Source organism: Eimeria mitis, genomic scaffold, assembly GCF_000499745.2.
Source record: "Eimeria mitis Houghton genomic scaffold, Emh_scaff6248, whole genome shotgun sequence".
Taxonomy (NCBI): domain Eukaryota; phylum Apicomplexa; class Conoidasida; order Eucoccidiorida; family Eimeriidae; genus Eimeria; species Eimeria mitis.
In genome coordinates this window covers 2435-3028 of record NW_013574438.1, presented here as the reverse complement: position 1 = coordinate 3028, position 594 = coordinate 2435, and the positions used below count along the sequence as shown (strand labels likewise).

At 47.5% G+C, this 594-nt stretch overlaps 1 protein-coding gene across 1 annotated transcript in view; it reads right to left on the bottom strand.

Moving 5' to 3' along the window:
• Positions 1-16: 16 nt before the first annotated feature.
• The window catches only part of EMH_0086690 (uncharacterized protein), a gene marked incomplete at both ends in the record, with an annotated part of 2121 nt that continues 1543 nt past the window's right edge, over positions 17-594 (bottom strand). The window contains 2 exons of the mRNA XM_013501062.1: positions 17-112; positions 242-402. Coding sequence (XP_013356516.1) covers positions 17-112; positions 242-402 — 257 coding nt within the window. The remainder of the gene's footprint in view (positions 113-241; positions 403-594) is intronic.

Sequence of the window (594 nt, the reverse complement as noted above, 5' to 3'; positions counted from 1 at the left end):
ACAAGATATGTCAAACTCACGAAAGTCCAGCGGTCAGGGCTTCCTGCACCGATCGGCGATAGTTCCTGTCTTCAGCTGTTGTGAACTGTACGACAAATTCCTTCTTCTTCCTCTGAAAATTCAACAATAAAGCGCAAAAAGGCAAATGGATTTCACGCTCTTCTGCTTAGGGGGAAGTCCAGAAGCGTCTAAAGACGCACTTATGTCATCAAGCGAATATTCTAAGGACGAATTTGCTCACCAGGCCTGAGATGGCATCCGCACAAGTGGTGACTGTCCGTCCACCATCCTTCACTGCAAATGTTTCCTTTACGCTGTCAATGAGTTCGTCGTCCTTCGTCAATTGATTTATCCGCACAGACATCTGGCCGACGCGGGCCAAGTTGACGGAGAGGTATGCATCTGCAAGCAACGTAAAAAACCACCACAGGTGCCATTTTCCTGTCACCAGGAGAAGAGATATGCGCTGACCTAACGCCTGGCTTGCACAGCAGTGCAGTTGTGGTGTTTTCTTACACAGGACTTCAAAGAAAAAATGAAGAAAATGTGAACGGATGTGCGTTTACCTTCTCCTGCCTCCTCGACTGTAAATGT